The following is a 17,855-nucleotide window of genomic DNA, read 5'->3' as shown; positions in this document are numbered from 1 at the left end:
GGGTCACCACTCTTCCAAGTTGGTTTCCAATAATTATATTATTAATAATAATATAATAATTATAATATTATCATATAATATAATAATTATACAATATATTTATAATATAATTATATTATCACATAATAATATAATAACTATACAATATAATTATAATATAATTATATTATCACCTAATAAGATAATTATATTATCACCTAATAAGATAATTATATTATCTCTCAATAATAATATTATCACAATATTATCACAACCTTTATGTTGTTGATGTCGGCCTGAAGGAATTCGACCATAGCATCAACACTCCCTCTTAGTCGATTATGCTGATTAGGCAACTTACATATTTGTCTTCCTCAGGATGGAAGTGATTACAGACATTGCCGATCTTCAACACTCCCTGTCATCTAGGGATGATACTTTCAGTTGTACAAGACATATCACCGCATCGAGATGACCAACACAATGGTTATACTCAAGAGAAAGCAAGAATCTTATCACCTCATTGTGATATCACATCACCTCATCATGATGTTTGACCACAATGGCTACATACATATGTGGAAAGGAAATATATCACCTCACGTGATATCAACCATTATATCTTATCCATAGATATCACTTCACGTGAAATTCAACATTATGGTTTATTCATAGATATCACCTCACGTGATATCAACCATTATGGCATATCCATAGGCATCACCTCATGTGATATCCACCATTATGGTTTATCCATAGATATCACCTCACATGATATCAACCATTATGGCATATCCATAGACATCACCTAACGTGATATCCACCATTATGGTTTATCCATAGATATCACCTCATGTGATATCAACCATTATGGCATATCCATAGATATCACTTCCCTTGATATCCACCATTATGGTTTACCAAAAAGATATCACCTCACGTGATATCAACCATTATTGTGAGATCGTCACCTCACAGTGATGGTGAGATTTACAAGTGTTCATCACTGTGAGATCTTCATCTCACAATGATATTCACCATGGCTCATCCAGAGGGTAAACACATAAGTACAAGAAAATTATCACAGACTCTCTCACGTGATGTTGTCATGGTGTCGCAGGCATGACATCCACCATGAAACATATTAGAGGGTGGAGATAAGGGCTTTCACCTTAAGCCTCTCTCAAAGAGAAATACATTAACAAGATTTTGTACTTTAAACATATTTTTAAAGATAAGAATACAAATCAATGATGCTGAGACTCAATCTCAGCTAGGGCTTCCTTCTCCTGAGAACAAATATATATATATATATATATATATATAAACAAATCAATAATGCTGAGACTCAATCTCAGCTAGGGATTCATTCTCCACCATACCGAGCTTACCTCAAAAGTACACAACTTTATTCTAGAGAGAGACTTGGTGAGAATGTTTATCATGTTCTCATCAGTACTAATGTATCTCAACTGAATAGTGTTCCTTTCCACCATGACTCTAACATAGTGATTCTTGATCTCCACATGTTTTGATCTATCATGAAATGCACGGTTGGAGTATGCATCATTCCAAGCTCACCAAGTATCATGAAACTCCATCCCATGAATCAAAGTACTCTAACTACTATAATTTCATGATCAGTAGAGAAACCATCTCAACATGGTCTACTCCCTCTGAACCAAAATGACCAAGATCCTTGGAAGTCAATAGAAGCAGATCCTCTAGCTATTCCCTTTGTCACAAAAGCATACACTACTCACATGGTCCCAATGATGGAAGATATCTTGCTCCAAGAGACTCTCATAATCTGATATAATCCATATTGAGCAACCAATAAAGTCATTTATGGTTGATCAAGGGTAATATTGATCTCCACACAACAGATGAATGCAATGGAGCCGCCAAAGATCATGAAATTTGTGATCGATGAAGAGTCGTACAAAATAACACAGTGTCTCCTTGAATAGAATGGATAGAGATAATAATTACAGCATGTAAATACTCATTCCACTTTATAAAACTAAATCCTGTTTGTATCACTATTATTGACGTCTCTCACGAGATGGTAAAGTGACTTGTAATGTATATTAGCATCTGCTTTACCAGAAGTGTTAAGTGTTGCAGTCCAACGTGAAAATCGCAATAGATATAAACACGATGACCAACTCCAACCAAACACCTCGTCACAAGGAGAACTCATGACAGATAGGAATTAATCTTGACTTAGCAAATAAACATCATTCAACAAGGAGTCACACTAAGATAGATAGAGAACATGCCATTAGAAAAAAATCTGATCATAGAGGAAAACTTTATCATGCTCCATGCCGCAAAAAAATAACATACCATGATGGTTCTTCAAAACATATGACAAAAGAAAATCATATTTCTAGGTGACTATAGAAATGATGCTCACAAAATTTCCTCAATTGAAAAGATGACCACACACTAACTACTCATGACAACTATAGTCCATGAAAGAATGAATAAGCTCCCACACAATGCGTTTAGGATGGCTCTTCAACTCCAATATAAACACAATAAAGAGAACTCAATTCCATCGAACAAGGATGCATGATAACTGGAACAATTCCAAACAAGGGTTGTGCTTTGACTCAGAGTCCTCTGATACTGAAGGAATTGTGATGTATGAAAAACATAGGTACACATCTAACACCTGAAGCTGTTCAAATAACTCCTGCCACATAAACCTAAATACTACCACCAAGTATTCTTATAAAATATTTTCTTCTGCAAAGACAATCGCTCTTAGATGATATATCGCTTGGCACCATAGAATCATCTTTATACAATAATATCCACAATACACAATCAGTCAGTCTGATAATATTAATCGCAATATTGAAAGATGAGAATATATGCCAACACACCATAGACTTTACAAATTTCTCTTTGAAGTTTGAATGTGAACTCAGTCATGAATTAGGGCCTTTCCCGAGTTTCTTACTCGCTCTGATACCATGTTAAATTGATGTATATGCATTCTGTATATATTATTCTACCTTCAATCCCTTTAAATAGGAAGATTTATTCTTATTTTATACCTATTGGTGGTGCCCCTTCACCAAGGGTCACCACTCTTCCAAGTTGGTCTCCAATAATTATATTATTAATAATAATATAATAACTATTATATTATCATAATATAATAATTATACAATATAATTATAATATAATTATATTATCACATAATAATATAATTATATTATCACAATATTATCACAACCTTTATATTGTCGATGTCGGCCTGAAGGAATCTGACCAATAGTATCAACACTCCCTCTTAGTCGATTATGCCAATTAGGCCACTTACATATTTGTCTTCCTCAGGCTAGAAGTGATGACCAACACTGCCAATCTTCAACAAAAATTTCTTACTCTACTATAAATGATATAAAGATAGCAAACTAAAAACTTAAAGACTGAAAAGGATTGATTAAAAGATAAGAAATAGGAAGAAATACTTATAAACAATTCAACAAATGAATCCTCTACCATATACCATTTTCTTCCTTTCTAAAACTACACACATACGATGAATGGAGAAATGTTGGGGTGAATGTGATCAAAAGTTTTTCACAATCAAACCCCCATTTAGGAGAAACATTATTTCAACACTAGAAACTAAGAGCTTGCTAGGGTGAGAGGAAAATATAGACTTCCCAAGATGATGAAGGTTCATTGTGAAAGGAAATGGAAGAAATTGATGAAGGTGAATGTAAGAAACTTGTGAGAGATCATGAGCGTAAGTACAAAGAGAAAGTTGTGAATCTAATAGAAAGCAAAAGAAGAGCCAAAGAGAGAAAAGTAAAGCAAAAATAGTAAGATAAAAGGACTGGCAATCATCCCAACTTTGATTGGATTTGAAAGAGGTGTTACACTACCAAAATTAGTAGGTTAATGTCTTAATGGCGACCTTTAGTTGTAGATATTCATGGATGAATGTGCAACACATGGATGTCTTCATGGTGTACAAGTGTTCATGATCGATTCAAACAAAATGATAAGGAGGATAGTATAACTAATGGCAAAGTGGGCTAGATAAGTTGGTGAGGTGGAAGTTTGATCATTGTCTTCAATTCAACTAAGGTGAAGGCATTATGAAACATGAAATTGCATGGGGTGCAATTTACAATGCTATAATGTTTGAATAATATAATTCAAGGTAATTGTACACAATACATTTAAACATATATATTTAAGAAAATATTCTTATTACCCTTTCAAGCATAAAAATTTAATAAATTTTCAGACATTAATTTTGTGAAGAAAAATGTGAGTCAAGTTCATTATACTTTTTCCCTTCTTTCAAGATAAAAATTAAAAAAAGGCTAATTAAATTTCCAAAATTCATTGAGAATATTCCTTAAATATTTTTGAGGCATTATTTAATTACAATCTCTCATAATTTTCAATTGAATTGTAACAAAACACTTCATAGGTCAAATAATGATCAAGGATTTTTTTATAATTAATATAGAGTTAAAGCCCATTACACAAAATTACTCTAGTTTTAAGAATTAGGAATAAAATGTGATTGAAAATAACTAGTCAAGGTGAAAAAAATGACGTAATCCTGATCTTCTTACAATTTGAATTTCCACCCCTTCTGATGTGGGTTGATAGAAATGCATTGGGCCCTAACCCCTCTTCTATGGTTCCATCCCCTGCTCTATAGTTTGGTTCCAATTTTACTACAAGTGTGGGACCCCCTCCACTATATTTTATTGTTGACCTCTCATTATCCTCTCCTACTAATATTTTTTCTTTCCCCCTTTCTATCAGGGTTTCTTTGGTGGACCATTGTATGCCTCCTAAAGGTGTTGGGTCTCCTTCAGTTTCTCTATCTAATGGGGCTTTTAATAGTGCCTTTTCTTCTCGATCTTTTGCTAATATTATTTGAGGTCCTACTACTAAAGGTTGTATTTTGGGTAAGGCTTTCCATTTTCCTACACATTACATAAGGTTCCTCTTCTTTGTGCTAGTTCTACTCTTATTGTGCTATTGGGGCAAGTTGTGCTTGATCAAGTCTTACATTTAGTGTAGGGGTTTGATTTGCAAGTTCAACCATTTTTGGCCTTCTCTCCCAAATCGTCACTCTTGAATTTCTAGAAAGTGGTCACACTTGATTAAGGGTAGGTTTGATATTTACCCTTTAGCTAAAGGTTTTTTCATTGTTAGTTTTTACTCCTATAAGGTTAGACATGCTATTCTTGATGATGGTGTCTAGATGTGTGATTTACACCCCAATTTGATGTGACGTAGGTCCCCTTCTTTTAATCCTTTGTAGGAGGTAATATATTTAACACCTATTTAGGTGATATTACCTTATCTCCCCTTATATGTTTTAGCATTCTAATGAATATGAAGTCACTAGTAATGCTATTGGCCATTTCTTGAAGGTTGACATATCTTATAAAAAATTATGCATAGTTCTTATGCTTGTGTTTTGGTGAAATTTTATTTGTCAAAGGCCTTTTGTGCAGAGGTTTTCTTATAGTTTAATAACTAGTATTGGACCTATATTATTAATAATTAAGGTATACCTTTTTGTTGCAAGCATTATTTTTCTATTAGGCACTTGACATTTGGTTGTTCCTTTGACTCTCATAAGAGGTCTTCTTCAACCTAGTGGAAGAAATATCTTCTTAAGCATCTTAATATGTACCTTGATGTTTTTTCTCACAAGTTTGATGATTTAGAGTGGAAAATCCTCTTCTTGTTCATTGTAAATCTCTTTCTATGACTGAAAATTTTGTTCGACCTGTATATGGTGAAAATGGATAACAACAATATTGAAAGACTAAATGAATTCAACCACAAAACCCTAGCCTAACAACAACAAAGATCCACCATAACATATGAAGATTACCTAAGACAAAGCAAATCAAATGAAATCACAAAGATTATACCATCACATGTCCAATAGGGTTTAGATCTCGATTCTTCCTATCTCCATTGATCTTGCTTGATATATTTGCTCTCAGATTTTATGAGTGCACAAGAGCTCAACAAAGAACGGAAATGTGGTTGCAAGTAGACTTGATTGGATATGAAAGTTTGAAAGCATATTTGGGAAGTCAACAGATCAAGGTTGATAATGAAGGAAGCATCTCCTTATATAGAAGACACTATAAGAAATGGAGGGATAAGATTGAGAGGTGTAAAAGATAAACGGTCAGCTATGATTAGAGGGTAGGTAAAAGAAATAAGAAAATAATGAGAGGGTAGGTAGTGTAGGAATTAAGAGATGAATGACATGTGTCATGGGTAGAAAAGGATAATGAATTAATTAAATAAATAAAGATTTATTTAATTAATAGAGGAAGTGGGATCAATTAAATAAATAAAAGTATTTATTTAATTTAGGAAAAGGATGATTTAAATAAATAAATGTAAAATGAGAAATAAGGCTAGAAGATGATAAGTGAATTAATTAAATAAATAAAGATTTATTCAATTAATAGAAGAATTAGGCTAAAAATAATTAAATAAATAAAGATATTTATTTAATTAAACTGGACAATTTTAGGTGTTTACATTTTGCCCCTCTTTGAGACAATGCAGCTTGTCGTGTTGTTTCAAAGAAGATAATATGAACTGATACAAAGTTGCCCCAAGATGGGAATGATATGCCCCCTCGAGAGATTGGATGAAAATGTCTGAAAAGATCGCAGACAATCTCTCAATAAAAGAGAAAGGCTAGAATGGACTGATCGGATAGGATAGAGTGACAGAATCACGAGATAAAGAAGACTGACTTGGGAAACGATGGCTAGGGCTAGGGCAAGGGTAGTCTATAGGATAGACTATGAGGTAAAACATACTCATTGTCATCGACACACCTAAGAGATCAGAGTGCAGAGAGAGCCAAGAGTAGTCAGCAGTCAGCAACGATGGCATTAGTTCATAGATTCGATCACATTCACCGATTTCAGAGGCCAGCAGATGCAGGAGAGCCAGTGAGTACTGCAAAACCTCCTTGTACTTTGTCGCAATAAATGTTGTCATAAATGCATACCAAGTAGGTAATAAATGCGCATTTAGGTATGTCAAATAGGGAAAAAAAAATGCTAAGGCATGTCTATGCTGGTGCCAGGCGCGTCTATGTTTGTGCCAGGCGCGTCTATGTTTGAAAAGGTGTTTGTGTCAAATGCGAGCGCGTCTATGTTGTGTAGGCACATTTGTGTTATGTGGGCGCGTCTTTGTAGAGCAGAGGCAGATCTATGTATTGCAGGCATGTTTGTGTAGAGCAGGCGCGTATGTGCAGTATGTAAGCGTGTTTATGTCATAAAAGTGTGTTTGTGTCTTCTAGGCCAAATCGACAATTCTGTGATGAACATACGTTGTCGATTGGATAAGCTGCTGAGAGGATACACTCAAGCAGGTCCTCTAAGGAAGACTTAGAATAGCAGATAGGGCTAGGATAAACAATTCTGTGATAGAACATATGTTGCCAATTAGGAAACTACTCAAGAGGATGCACTCAAGCAGAGGCTCTAGGATAGAATAGATCGAGGCACTTTGTGATGAACAGGGAGTACAAAAACATAGTACTTTGTGATGAACAGGGAGTACTAAAAAGAGCAACACTTTGTGATGAATAGGGAGTGCAAAAATATGTAGTACTTTGTGATGAACGGGGAGTACCACTAGGATAAACAACAACACTTTGTGATGAATAGTGAGTGTCACTAGGATAGAGTTCCATGAGCACTTAGGATAAAAAGCAGCATTTTGTGATGAACAGGGAATGCCACTATGATTGACACAGTTGATTTGCTTGACTGCAGGAGTACCTACCTATGCTGGAGTCACGAGAGAGATTCCCATCGACTTAGAGTTTGTGAGCAGAGCTGACATTTGAGGATAGAGCAATGATTGAGGTTATGGGCTTGCGACATATTCTGTATGTGCCTGAGTTTCGGGTGAACATGGGGTTACTGACTGCTTTAGCTGAGAGATGGCACTCAGAGACTTGTAGTTTTCATTTGCCAATGGGTGAGATGACAGTCACCTTAGAGGATGTATATAGGATACTATGGATACCGATCGATTGGGAGTTAGTTCCCTACAATGGAGACGAAGACAAGGATGCACTAAAATGAGTGTTCCAGGATCCGAGATTGGAGATGAGGGATGGACACGTGGCATGGGACATGATGACACAGACTGGATTAGCACTATCAGCAGTACTGGCAGGAGTGATTAGTGGGTTCCTCTTTCCAGATAGGGAGACACGAGGATTGGCTGTGGGCTGGGGGAGTACACTGGAGACATTGGTGACACAACATACCAAATTTGCATGGGGACCGTGTCTGCTAGCAAATTTGTATTATGAGCTGCATCAGTTTGTATACCATGGATTAGCAGGATTGGGCTGCAGAGTTACACTATTGTAGGTGTGGGCATATGAGCATTTGCCAGTGACATGACTGATTCATTTCAGAGGTAGGGGCCATGGGCACAATTTTGTGCATCTGTATGACATGATTACATCTCAGCTGTAGATTGGGAGATTAGAGTACCAGTGCAGGGTCATTGATGAGATTAACAATGTAGTATGGAGGCCGTACCAAGAGTACGAGGAGTGGGAGGATGACGCAACGAAGCTGCCATATGTGTTTAGGAGCAGGTATCTGATTGGATGGATGCCATATGTTCTTGAGAGGGAATTGGTTGATAGAGTGGGCAGATAGTTTGGTAGGATTCAATGGATGCCACGGGGTTCTAGGATATATGCTTAGACAGTGAGAGATCAGGTGTACTTCGAGCCATTGTTGTCTTAAGATCAGGCAGTGATGCAACTGGTAGAGATGGTGCCTTTTTCTTGGGATATGTGGGCGGAGATAGAGGATGCAGGGATGGATGCAGAGTATACTGCATATTGGGAAGAGCATCCGTTTCCACGATTGACAGATCTAGGGGAGCTGATAGATGGAGATGGCAGAGGTGATGGAGATGATGATGGAGATGGCAGAGGTAGAGGCCGATGGAGGAGGCGGGGTATAGTAGGAGAGAGGAGAGTGGCTTTGCGGAGGGAGGGTGGAGAGGAGAGGCAGGCTCGACAGGCTCACATGGTGAGGGGCAAAGGTGGATTGCTATTACAGGTGCCAATAGTGCAAGGTCCCAGACAGGTACAAGGACAAGGATATGGCCAGGTACAGGGGCAGCCATAGGAGCAGCCACAGGAGCAACCACAAGGTGAGGGGGGAGAGGAGGAGGACAAGCTACTGGTTTTGAGGGAGATCTGCCAGGGATAGGCAGATGAGATCCAGGATCTCGAGCGGGAGAGAGATAGGCTCAAGAGACAGCTGAGGGATATGGAGCGGGAGAGGGATATGCCATCCAACACTATACAGAGGCTGAGACAACACTGAGGGAAGGGAGACATGCAGCAGAGGACACAAGAGCTAGATATGCCTATGTTCTATGAGTCGGGGAGGAGATAGGCTACTAGAGAGTCTTATACTAAGGGGTAGTGCCAGCAGATCGATGAGCTAGGAGCTTCCATAGACCATCGCGGACAATGACAACCACCGGAGGGAGGGACAAGAGACATGCGTCTAGTGGTGGGGTCATGGGTCCTCCACCACCACCAGATAGAGGTTGCAGGAGAGATGATCCTAGGGTGGGTCCTTCCAAGGCTTAGATTCAGTCGAGGTCGAGCGGCTCTGAGGGAGGGAGCTCATCATAGCCTTAGAGGGCTCCCTATATATCAATTTTTATACCATTTTTGTATGATGATGCAGACACCTTCGGCTGATTGTAGCCATATGATTTTGACATCATTGTATCATGACACTTATGATTTTATATATATATCAAATGATTCATCTTTGCAGTAGCTATATGCATGTGTACCTATGTGATGCTTCTATACGTCTTATGATGTATGTTTCTATGTGATGCTTATGATATGGATGCAAATATGTATATGATGAAATGCAATATTTTTGTTCTTTTTATGTTTTTTATATTCTATGCCAATGTGAATGTATGAAATGCAGATGAGTATGAGTATGATAATGCAAATGACTATTTACATGATGAGAATATAAAATGTGCTAACATGGGTTGTGTGCAGGATATGATGCAATTGTGATATCTATATGTATGTATGAAATGCTAATATATGGCAATGCATGTGCAAACTACATGAAATGCAAATATTTTTGGTGTGTTATTATACTCAGTCATGTGATAGCATGCTACATGGAATCAAGAAGGACTATGGAGGTCAATCAAGAAAGGGGGATGGAAGATAGAAGATAGGAAAGTGAAAGAGCTTCTTGTGCATTATCATCATTGAGCTTTATTATGGCAAATAGGTTATGACAATCTAGATATATGTTTGACCCAAAAATTCATTGTACTCATTTGCATGGAGATCAGACAGTTGCAAACAAGGAATGCCCCAGTTCATACTAGACTCACAGTGTCCTCATATCCTTGGACAATCATAGCATTACTAAGAGACAATCCACAGACAACAAAGAAAAATAGGTGATGATACCCCATCCTTGCCTTTCTAGTCAAAGACATCTTGGAGATAAAATCTCTAGTCAGAGACATCCCAGAAAAGCTAAAAGACATGTCACCAAAAGATAAAATCAAAAGAAAACCAAGACTCGACACCAACATCCACTATAGTCCTCAAGTTTAGTGTCTCTTGTCACTTATATAAGTCTATTTGATTGTGGTCACAATGTTTACTTTCAGAAAAGGATAGATAGCACTGAACCATAATGTTGTCTGAGTCTGTTGAAAGATTTGATTTGTTGAAGCCCATTGTTACTATTGTGTCTTATCTAAAACTGACTGAATCCATGAAACTGATACTTTATTGCGGAGAAGACGAAACTTTATTATGGATTGGCGATGCAAATGTTGCTTTATTGTGGATTGTGCGTGGATAGACTGAAGAAAACTAAAAGAAACTGTACTCCTCAAAACATGTGATGTTCTCAGTTCCACACCCATTACTAGACGTAGCATTTTCCTTAGCCACAGATAGGAGCTGATTTATTATGGATGGAAAAGGGTGAAAATGAAGGATTATTATGAATGGCTAACCAATCTTGGGTAGATCAATGACAAGCCATGATGGGAATGGGCAAGTTTATTGTGAACGAATAGGCTGTGAGTGTACAAAGTGAAAGGATGAAATGGAATCCTGAAGGAGGGAGGAGAAGTGTCTCTACACACGATGTCGGTGACCTGGTTTTCACCATGGTACTTGCCCAGGGCGCCACCGAAGTGATTTTCACCGTTGGACAAAATGTTTTTCTTTTTTTTTTTATTATTTGATTTTTTTTTGTGTCACAAGGCGCCTGTTTGCTAGGTTTTCACCAAGTAATGATTTTTTTATGTTTTTTATGATTTTTTTGTATTTTTGAATTTTTTTATTTTTTTTGTATTTTTGAATTAGGATACTCTGAAGAGCTATGTGTAAAACCTACGAAGGTGCATGCTATTGATAGGATCCTCCAAAGGTTTGCCATCTGGAGTTGAAATCTAATATGCACCAGATCCAGAGGCTGCTGTAATGATGTAAGGACCAAGCCAATTTGGTTCGAACTTGCCCTTCTTCTCACTGTCTTGCTGACTTTTGGGATTTTCCTTGAGAACTAAGTCACCTACCTCAAATGTGCGAGGCTTCACCCTATGATTGTAACTACGACTCATTCGTTGTTGATAAGCCTTAAGACGGTTAAAAGCAGTTTGCCTTCGTTCATCCAATAGTTCAAGTTCTTATAAGCGAGAGACCTTGTAGTCTTCATCACTGATAATGTTTTGCAAAGAGAATCATAAAGAGGGTAACTCGACCTCGATAGGCAAGATAGCTTCAGCGCTGTAGACAAGTGAATAAGGTGTGGCTCCTGTAGGTGTGCAGACACTTGTGTGGTAAGCCCAAAGTGCAGGATTAAGTTGGATATGCCAATTGCGGCCAGTGTCATCAACCGTCTCTTTTAGGATTTTAAGAATGGTTTATTTGACACCTCAACTTGGCCATTACCTTGGGGGTAATAAGGTGTGGAGAAATGATGGGTAATATGGAAGCGATCACAAAGTTCACGAACATCTTGATTTTTGAAGGGACGCTTGTTATCGATGATGATGGAAATCGAAATACTGTAGCGACAAATGATGTAGTTGAGAATGAATGTAGCAACCTATTTTCCAGTGACTTGTTTAAGAGGCACGACTTCAATCCTAATGACACTCCCTGTTCAATTTCTAAGGTTCTCACCAAGTTTATTTTGTCTCCTCATCCTTCAAAATGATGATGTAAAATGTAATAGATATTCTGAGGAGGTTTTTATTTTCTATGGTCCTATAGAATTAGATTTTAGTTCTGAAGTTGTCTTGGATAGTTGTTCATAGGAGAAAAAAGGACCTTCATAAGTTAAACTCTCCTCCACATCCCAATCATTTGGATGCAAAGTCTTGTAATTCTATTTTAGGCTTTGGTTAGTCTTGATGTTTCACCTTGTTTTTCTATTTTAATGATCTTGTTCTATTTTAGCTTTTTTTTTTGAGTATGTTATTTATAGGCTCTTGTTGCTATCTCTATACAAGGTTTTGGGCCCTTTCAAAACCCTACTTACCTTAATTTTAAAAAAAACATATTCAAGGTTGAAGAGGCCAATTCTAATAGGAACCCATGAAATTTACTACCTTAAAAATAGATTCTAGATTAATGAAAATCATTTATATGACATTGAGATAGATGAAATGGAAGCTAATGATGATAATTTAGAACATGAAAATAAAGTCAAGGTATAAAAAATATTGAATATAATTCTATGTGTTCTTCTCCTTCGATGAGTCTAATATTTTTATTCCATGACAATGAGATATTTTAGGGAAAGGTTGTCCTAACTATTAAGGATAGGTGGATAGAGGATTTGGCCATAATTTTTTTTTTTCTCAAAAGAGGAAGCAATGATAAATGTGGCAAATAAGAAGTAACTCTATACCAAAAGTCATCATAAAATGCCTAACTAGAATACCCTATTATGATTAATCATATATGTGTGTCCTACTAGAAACTGCTAATGTAGTGAAGTAGAGGTTCTATTTTGGAGTGATGATATGGAGATAGGAAAGAACATCAATATTGAATGCACATTATTATGCTAACATTGAAAATAGGCAAAAATTAAGGGGCTCTAGCAATAAATGAACATGCTAAGTGTTGTGTGTATTGATCCTAGGTATCACTAATGTGTTATCTTGGCAAGAAAGAATTGAATTCAAAGGAATTGTAAGTTACGAGTAGAGCATGTGGTTGCAATGTGTATTATGCTTGAAAGTTCATTAGCTTGTAGAAAGACAAAACTAACATCATATGCACATTCCAAGCTTCTTTTAAAAAATAAATGGAATGTCACTTAATACTTTATGGCATGCCATCTTGCTAGCTGAGTTTGAACAAAAATAATACAAATTTCATGTTATATAATCTAATATAGATATCAAAGACATCATTTTTTGAAGATACATAATCTAATCATAAATTCTTCCTCATTTGACAATCATTGATTAATCATAAAACTAAATCCCACTTATATCTTTATTTCCCTTTTCAAAATAACTTGCATATTTTTCATATACGCACACTCTCTACATTTACTAAATCTAATAATGTGTTAACCAACAACACGAAGAAAAATTACTTTGTACTTTATACCTTTTAACTAATAAATAAGCGAAAGAAGTGTTTCCAATTAAAAATAGTCGAGAGGTTTATTTGGGAAATCATCTACTAGGTAGCAAACTAATCAACAAGAAGCTCTTGTGCATTGTTTAATGGCACGAGAAACACAACCTAATATTAAATATATGGGCTAATTTCGTTAATAACAAAGCTGATGAGGTGGCCACGTGGTTTGATTGCTTTGATTTTGACGTTTTTCCGGCTTCTCGTAAACCATCCTATGATATCATGGATAAGCATTATTTAACATGTGTGTATTTAGCTTTCGTATATACCAATGCTCATAACCTCCATCTATATATTGACGCCCTAGCTGAGTTCCTCTTCACATTACTTCCTCATAAATTGGAGTACCTATTAGAGGCTACTTCTCCATACATTCTTTCAATGGCTAACGAGGATATTCTTCCAATCGATGTCTCGGGGGACGTGGGTACAAGAATCCTTAGTGTCGATGGAGGAGGAGTCCGGGGTCTTATTCCTGTGCAATTACTCAAATTCTTAGAGCAACAGTTGCAGGTATATATAAATTCTTTCACAATTTATATAGTTTTAGTTGCACAAATCTATTACTGAAATGCTTCGTTTTTCTCAGAAATTGGATGGGGAAGATGCCAGACTAGCAGATTATTTCAATATAATGGCGGGTACCAGCACTGGAGGTCTCATCACCACAATGTTAGCTACTCCAGACCCAAATGACCACAAATACAAGCGTCCTTTTAGTACCCAGAAAATTGAAGATTTCTACTTGAAGAATGCGAGTTCCATATTTCCTCAGCCAAGGTCAGTAGTGCTAATAGTATTATGCTAAACTTAGTATTGCATTCTGCCTATAGACATAGGAAGTGATCGTAATATTTGTTTATTCAAGCAAAAATTCTCTTGGCATTGGACTTGTAGCAAATGGAATATTTTTCACGGCATTTTCGGTCCCAAATTCAATGGCAAACATCTGGTCGAAATCTTAAAACAAGAGAAATTTCACGAAACACATCTTGCTGAAACGGTAACTAACCTAGTGATACCCACCTTCGATATCAAGACGCAGTTTCCCACGATTTTCGCCAGCCATGAGGTATTTATTTTATTTTAGAGGATGATCTTAAATTATTTAATCATGCAAATGAGCTATAGACAAGGATTCTTAATACATTATAATATATGCAGGCGAAAGTAGATCCGCTGAAGAACCCAAATCTTATGGACGTATGCCTCTCCACAACTGCAGCTCCTACCTATTTTCCATCTCACCAGTTTACAACAAATTCCAGCGATGGAGAAACCAGAGTTTTTAACTTAGTAGATGGAGGAGTAGCAGCCAACAATCCTGTAATGCTTGTATTATGATTATGGGTTATGATTTTATTTTTGTTTGACATGAATATATTATAAGGGGCTGATAACAATTCACTGATGATGCAGACCTTGATAGCAATGAATCTAGTCACTCGAGCAGTTCATCGGGATCCAAGAATCGAAGACAAGAAGGTATTTAATTTTATTTCGATACTATTTGTTTCAATTTAGAGTAAACATCTCATCTGTACACAACCAAACGTCTGTACAGCTCATATAAAATGAAAGCTCAATGTCGGGAAACATTAAGAGCAAATATGTAACCCTCGTTTTTCTATTTGCAGAAACACATTGACCACTTTATTGTGCTTTCTCTTGGAACGGGATTAGAAGACGGTATTGAATGGGATGCAAAAAAGGCTGCGACATGGGGAAGCTTGAAGTGGATTACTCACGATGGAAGAACACCTCTGATAGAATCCATCATGAATGCAAGTTCAGACATGGTCAACATTCATACAGCTTTGATGCTCCATCATTGCAAAGAAAATTATCTTAGAATCCAGGTCTTTTTTATGGCTTCGAATACTTTATTTTGAAATGAAAAATTTCTAGATTTATAATTCTATAGATCCTATTTCTTCTTTCATTTTCTGTATGGTTAAGATATGTGGGTTCATACTGTAGGAATGGCAATTAAAAGGAAGTGAAGCAAAGATGGATCTCAGTACAGAAGCAAACCTGAGGAATCTTGTGAAGAAAGGGCAGGAATTGTTGGATAAGCCCGTTAGAACTTTGGATCTAGAGACTGGACGTCCTGAGATAGTGGATAACAACTACACAAACAGGATGGCATTAACTAAGTATGTCTTAGTACTCTGACTTTTCCCTGTATTTCCATATTCTAGTTTTGTAGCACGTTTAATGTCACCATAAGTTTTCTTACTGTATTATTTCAACTTGGCAGAATGGCTGAAGGACTCTCTATGGATAAGAAGTTGAGGGATAAGAAGCGTGCATCTTCTTCACATTCTAAGAATGGGCATTCGAATGCCCGTAGTGGTGGAATAAAGATCTGAACTTTTCTTTCCCATTCCAATCACTCCTAGGTTAGAATATCATGTAGAGTTTTTAATAATAAAACCGATCAGGGTGTTGGTGGGCTGACACAGCTGATTTCAGTCCTCTCAATATATATTTGTAAAAGATTTCTCTGTGTTTTTTAATCGAAGATTGTTGTCCATCATTTTCATTTAAACATTTAAATACAAACTTTCGCCATTTTCTTAGAACATATTTATTATCTTTCATTTCTTCTCTGTTCGGTCGAACTGCATTTAAGTGGAAGAGATTTCCGACCTGTTTTTTCCGAATTCTTCAAAGAATTGTTCATGTCTTTGTTTAAAATTATTATTTTTCAATTGTGATTGGCTTTTAGATTTGACGCTTTATGAGTTTTCAAATTTAGGGTATCATACGATTATTTTTTTCCACATCTAAGCTTGACAAAAAAATAAAAATAAATAATGATTGAATAATGATTTGTCATAACTATTGTAGTAGGTGTAATATCTTGTACCATTATTAAGTTATGTTCATTTATATTGTATTAATTAATTTCAGGAAACATTCATTAGCATAAATTAATTTCAGGATGTTGGCTAAATTTGGGGGAGAAAAAATAATAATAAAGAATCCATTTCCCTTTGTCTATATAGAATACTTGCAGAACTATCATCCAAGTGGAGTTAATCCAAGAGGATAACTTTAAAATATTAGGAACGAAATTCCATAATTTACTAGTGAGAACCTAGTTTTGATGTTCAATGATCTCCCGGTTGAGAAAAATCTCCCCCAAATTTAGCCAACATCCTGAAATTAATTAATACAATATAAATGAATGTCAAATATTAGCATAACCAATGGCTCCCAAGAATGACAATGTTGTTTCCACTAAAGACTTCAGGCCAATCAGCTTATGTAATACTTTGTATAAGATCCTCTCTAAAGTTATGGTCAATAGATTAAAATCGATGCTGGATAAGATGATTTCTATTCATAAAAAAAGATTTGTCAAAGGTAGACATATTTTAGATGAAGTAATTATTTCTCGTGAACTTTTCTACTCAGTGGAAAACAACAAAAGCCCTCTATGGCCTTCAAATTAGACATTTATAAAGCCTATGATAGGGTCTTTTTTAACTTCCTCTTTTAGGTCCTAAAAAAGTTTGGCATAAAGGGTAAATTTCTAAACATGATTGAGCAATGTGTTACTAATCCAAAATTGTAAGTTCTTTTAAATGGATCAGCGAGGGGTTATTTTTCCAATGGAAAAGGGTTTCACCAAGGTGACCCTCTCTCACCCTACTTGTTAGTCATAGTTTCTAAAGAGTTGGGGATAAATATTGAGAAACTTAGAAGGAGAGGAATGCTAAAAGGGGTTAGAGTTGCTTCCACACTTGATCCTATCTCTCATACATAATTTGTTGATGACACCATCATTTTTGGAGAAGCTTATATCTTAGAAGCGAGGTATTGGAAGAGGATGTTGGATAATTATGCTAAGCTATTAGGGAAACATATTAATTATCAGAAAAGTAAGATTTTCTTTATGAATGCCAATCGCATCCTTCAAGAGAAAATCACTACTGTTCTAGCTTGCGAGACTGCTAATCTTCCTGATTCTTATTTGGGGTTACTTCTCATTTCCAAATCCCCCTCTTTCATGTTCTAAAATAATATTATTAAGAGGTTCCAGAAGAAATTGGATGGATGGAAAGGTAAGTTGCTCAGTATGGTGGGGAAAATGCAGTTGGTTAAATCTTGTCTC

At 36.2% G+C, this 17,855-nt stretch overlaps 1 protein-coding gene across 1 annotated transcript; it reads left to right on the top strand.

Moving 5' to 3' along the window:
* Positions 1–14,113: 14,113 nt before the first annotated feature.
* LOC131859642 (patatin-like protein 2) lies at positions 14,114–16,104 on the top strand. Its single transcript, XM_059213631.1, has 8 exons — positions 14,114–14,245; positions 14,322–14,512; positions 14,630–14,804; positions 14,897–15,067; positions 15,152–15,217; positions 15,370–15,591; positions 15,713–15,888; positions 15,993–16,104. The coding sequence occupies exons 1-8, from the start codon at positions 14,114–14,116 to the stop codon at positions 16,102–16,104; spliced, it is 1,245 nt and encodes a 414-aa protein (XP_059069614.1).
* The last annotated feature ends 1,751 nt before the right edge of the window (positions 16,105–17,855 follow it).

This window comes from Cryptomeria japonica, chromosome 2 (genome assembly GCF_030272615.1).
Source record: "Cryptomeria japonica chromosome 2, Sugi_1.0, whole genome shotgun sequence".
Lineage (NCBI taxonomy): Eukaryota > Viridiplantae > Streptophyta > Pinopsida > Cupressales > Cupressaceae > Cryptomeria > Cryptomeria japonica.
The sequence above is the reverse complement of the archived record's forward strand: the minus strand, read 5'-3'. Positions and strand labels throughout refer to the sequence as shown.